This window comes from Poecilia reticulata, linkage group LG13 (assembly GCF_000633615.1).
Source record: "Poecilia reticulata strain Guanapo linkage group LG13, Guppy_female_1.0+MT, whole genome shotgun sequence".
Taxonomy (NCBI): Eukaryota; Metazoa; Chordata; class Actinopteri; order Cyprinodontiformes; family Poeciliidae; genus Poecilia; species Poecilia reticulata.
In genome coordinates this window covers 6,738,242-6,742,402 of record NC_024343.1, presented here as the reverse complement: position 1 = coordinate 6,742,402, position 4,161 = coordinate 6,738,242, and the positions used below count along the sequence as shown (strand labels likewise).

Genomic DNA, 4,161 nt, shown 5'->3' with positions numbered 1-4,161 from the left:
ACATCAGCATCACTGCTGTACTTTTCCCAATTAGAGGTTCTTCACTGTCTGCTTGCTAAATCCACGCAGTAGATATGTGTGGTATATGTGTCCTATATTTTATTTAAATATAAGATAATAATACTCTGCAATTCTGTAAAGACGGTGATTAGCGTTTAAGCCGTTTTATATGATTTTCATTAAAAACAGATTGAAGATTTAAGTAATCTCTATTATCGATAAAACAGAATCTTAAATAATCAGGGTATTTTTATGTTATTTGAAATGTCTACTAAAGCATTTTCTCTTACATCATCCAGGTAAGAAGCTGACAGTTGGATCCTGGCACCCCACCCATCCTGTTACCCCACCAAACCTGCGAAACCAGTAACCACTCAAGAGAAATCTCCCAACTGTTTATTTTCCATCAATGTTTTTCTTTTTTCCTTCTTTAAAAACATTTTGCAATCACTAGTAATAAAATCTTCAGTACTAATTCACTCGTCATTAATAAAACAGATGCAATACATTTAAAACGTGAACACAAACAGGTTAGACTTATGGGTAAACGTTATCCTTACACATTACACATCTAACGGAGATACAGAAGAAGAAAGTTTAATCAAGGGGTTCACATCGGAAACACATCTGAGCTCTAGTGAAAACTGTTGCCTTCAGGTGGCTCAGAAAGACTCTTCAGACTTCCATTACTATACATTTGGTCATGCATTGTAATACTTGCCAACATTTCACCTTCCATCACTTGATTAATTTTAGCCAAAGTGTTCAGTCAGTTAAATCAAGCAAGGCCATGAAGTTACACCTACTACCAGCTAGCAGAAAACACAAGTCCTTGTCGCGACTTAAACGGAGGCTTTTCCTTCTGCCTTAGACGAGGCCACACAGCCGCTCACTGATCTCCCACAGTTTCTTTGCAGCAGCATCATCCCTGGCTTTAGCAAACAGATCTCTAACGGTGCAGTTGGAGAAGTAGCGTCCACTGAGGGGCTCGATGCCCTCCTGCAGAGCACAGTGGAGGGTGGTCTGGCATCCCTGGATGGTGTTCTTGAAGAAGAAGGTGGTGATGGGTTTAAGGACGATTTGTAGGAATAAGCCAGTGTTCCTACCAAGCTCTGAGCTGATGGCTCCTGCAACAACACAAAGTAGATGAGGTGGACCGATAAATGATGCTTGTCACACCTGGTTGGTAACCTGCTACACAAATACAGCAGGTGAGTATGTCCCTCCCTGAAATCTCAGTTGTTCTAACATATTTTTAAACTTAATTCAGTGAGTATTGTACCTTGCAAACGCATAAATGTGTATGTGTCAGAGAGTTCTTCATCTGTTTCACTGCTCATATTGGCTCTTTAACTGAACGCGAGCAACATTTGTTCTGCTTCACATCACATTTTGCTGATTAACATATTTGTCAGGTCAAATGGAAACTGGAGGATCCTCCGCTGAATCAGAGAGAAGCATGTTGTTGTTTTTAGCTGCTTTTGGTGTACAGCACAACAGTTTTGTTTTAAAGTGCTTTATAAATAAAGTTGTATATTTTGAAAGTCCTTCCAACAGGAGCAGACTGGACCTGATTGGCTAACATGCACAGTTCAGAAGCCATTTGATTTGTTAAAGCTTGGTTCAAATTAACTTATGCACACAGAATGCCATTTTGCATTTAGAACATTTTGACTGAAAAATATGGTACAGAGTCTAGAGATGAACTCAAATGAACTGGTGCAACAGAACTTTAAAAGAACTGAAAGTGCCTACAAATGGAACTAACACTGTTGAGACATGAGTCATAATCCTCCCATAAAGATGAATGTATGAGTGATCAGACCACAGAGATGACCGCTGCAACATAATGCTAAAAATGGTTTGACAACCAAACTCAATAACTCATATTTGAGCCTAACACAAAATACAAATAGCATGATTAACTGAGTCATGCATATCTGATCCTGTCTTTATATCTATGAACATGCATTTTAGTAACTTAGACAAAAAACTCTATGATGTATAAAGGAGTTTGGATCAGTTAGTTGACAGTGACCAAAACAGAGATAAAAGTTAGCTCCAGTATTCCTAACAGTTTCACTTTAAAACTCTGTGGTCTTCAGTACAGCAGTAGCTAGATTACTTCTTGATTCATCTGAACGACATCCACTGGGCTTCACTCTGTCCAAACATTAACCGCGCTCCGTTACTGACCTGGGTGGAGAGCGTAGCAGGTGACCTGAGTTCCTCGCAGCCTCTTGGCTAGCTCATGGTTGAAGAGAACGTTGCACAGTTTGCTGTCGCAATAGATCTGGAGAAGGCGTATGAAGGATGTCCCCAAGCCCAGAGCTTTGTGACTGTTCAGGCAGTCGAAATCTATTTTCCCAAAGTTGTGCGCCATGGACGACACATTGATTATCCTGCTGGGTGTGCACTCCTTCAGTCGGTCCAACAACAGGTTGGTCAGCAAGAAATGACCCAGATGGTTGACACCAAACATTAATCCAAATCCATCCTCTGTCTGACCCTGCAGGCAGACACCTGGGGCCAAATACAATGAGAGTATTCATCAGTAAAGATGTCAAGTTAAAAAGAACTTATCTCATCTGACCTTTCTCATTCAGATGAATGAAACAGACAGGGCTTTCTTGACTTCGCAGGTCAAGCATGGAATCCTGTAGACTAAGATGATTGTGAAATAACTGTCTAAGTATCTGCTATCTTAGATTCTTATCATTTTGACAATTGAGAGTGGAGCAAACAAGCAAACATAGCAGATGGGAAACACCTTCTTTGAACAAAAGTTTAAAGCAATGGAATTTACTTAAAAACAATCCTAAGAATAATCAGTCTTGATATCATGGATGATAGTGTAGATGGTATGTAGTCTATCAGTCCTACCTGCATTATTGATCAGAATGTCCAGTCTAGGTTCAGACTTCAGAAAAGACTCTGCAAAACTGCGAATAGACTTGAGATTTCCCAGATCCAGCTGCATGAACACCACCTGGGTACTTCCACTCTCCTGCAACAGGCAAGAACCGGAGAGCAGTCAGTCAGCCTGCTCCAGACTAACAGCTAGTCTGTGACAGGTTGATTTTCCACAAAATGTCTCCATTTATTACAAATATAAACATCTCTATTTATTTGTTATTTTCATCACAACCTTCCACTGTTCCTGGGCAAGAAAGAAACAGACAACTATAAACTCCTCACCCTTCTGATCTCCTCCAGAGCAGCTTCTCCTCTCTGCTTACAGCGGCAGGCCAGAATCACTCGGGCTCCTCTCTGAGCCAGGTCTATGGCCGTCGTCTTCCCTATGCCAGTGTTGCTGCCTGCAGATGAGAAACAGCAGTCTCAGGCAAAAGTAAGGCAGGAGAGAAGAGTAGTAGAAAATAAAAAGTTGAATTACCAGTGACAATCACAGTTTTCCCATGAAGCTTTGCTTTGCTTGTGCATCTCTTGCCCTTCACCACAATGTGACGGTAAATGTAAGCAACTCCTATAACGACGCCAACAACCAGGAGCACAACAGACATGGTTCCTGCCTCTGAGCCTCACAGCACTCTCAGCTCTTTTCCGTTTTAACATTCTGTGTCATTCCAGCCAGGCAGCACCCATGATCTGAGTGGGCGGGACTCCAACCCTCATCATCATCACACTGCACCACCCACATTAAGAAAAGAGCCTGAAAATTCTCAGAAGATCCAGGTTATCCATGATGACTTAAAATGTAATAATGGGATAACAAACGTAACTTATCAGCTTATTTTTTTAAGCATAGTGTTAAGGGAGGTTTATGGTTGACCAAAGGAAGTTAAGTAGCTTCTTCAAAGATTTTTACATAATTCTTTTCATCCTTGTTTGGATGACTTTTCATCCATATGGAATTGGATTCCTCCGGTTTACCATCAACAGTTCAGATATTTCTCCTGGCAACAGATAATCTTCTTTGGTTCCAGATATTCACAGCAGAATTTTATATAAAATAAAACTGTAGAAATCTGATATAGAATCATTCCAAGAGGACCTCACATCATCATTCAGTGTAGTGTTAACCCTACATTATGTTTTTTTTTTTTTATGAATAAAAACAGTCAATAGAAACTTAGATAAATGGATTTATTGTTCTTAACTTGATGGGTGAGCTGTTTCCTCAATCAAATTAGCAAAGAGCAA

The 4,161-nt window shown here is 40.2% G+C and overlaps 1 protein-coding gene across 1 annotated transcript; it reads right to left on the bottom strand.

Annotated features, from left to right (window-relative positions):
- Positions 1-381: 381 nt before the first annotated feature.
- Positions 382-3,547, bottom strand: LOC103474321 (dehydrogenase/reductase SDR family member 13-like). Its single transcript, XM_008425192.2, has 5 exons — positions 3,395-3,547; positions 3,199-3,317; positions 2,884-3,007; positions 2,197-2,523; positions 382-1,127 (listed from the first exon to the last, which is right to left on the bottom strand). The coding sequence occupies exons 1-5, from the start codon at positions 3,519-3,521 to the stop codon at positions 868-870; spliced, it is 957 nt and encodes a 318-aa protein (XP_008423414.1). The 5' UTR covers positions 3,522-3,547; the 3' UTR covers positions 382-867.
- Between the last annotated feature and the right edge of the window lie 614 nt (positions 3,548-4,161).

Bases quoted from the DNA above. Each gene is read 5' to 3' on its own strand.
- LOC103474321 (XM_008425192.2), bottom strand. From the start codon at position 3,521: ATGTCTGTTGTGCTCCTGGTTGTTGGCGTCGTTATAGGAGTTGCTTAC. The intron at 3,318-3,394 runs GTAATTCAACTT...TCTCATCTGCAG, and splicing joins GAAAACTGTGATTGTCACTG to GCAGCAACACTGGCATAGGG. The intron at 1,128-2,196 runs GTCAGTAACGGA...GTGTTGTTGCAG, and splicing joins CTGCTACGCTCTCCACCCAG to GAGCCATCAGCTCAGAGCTT.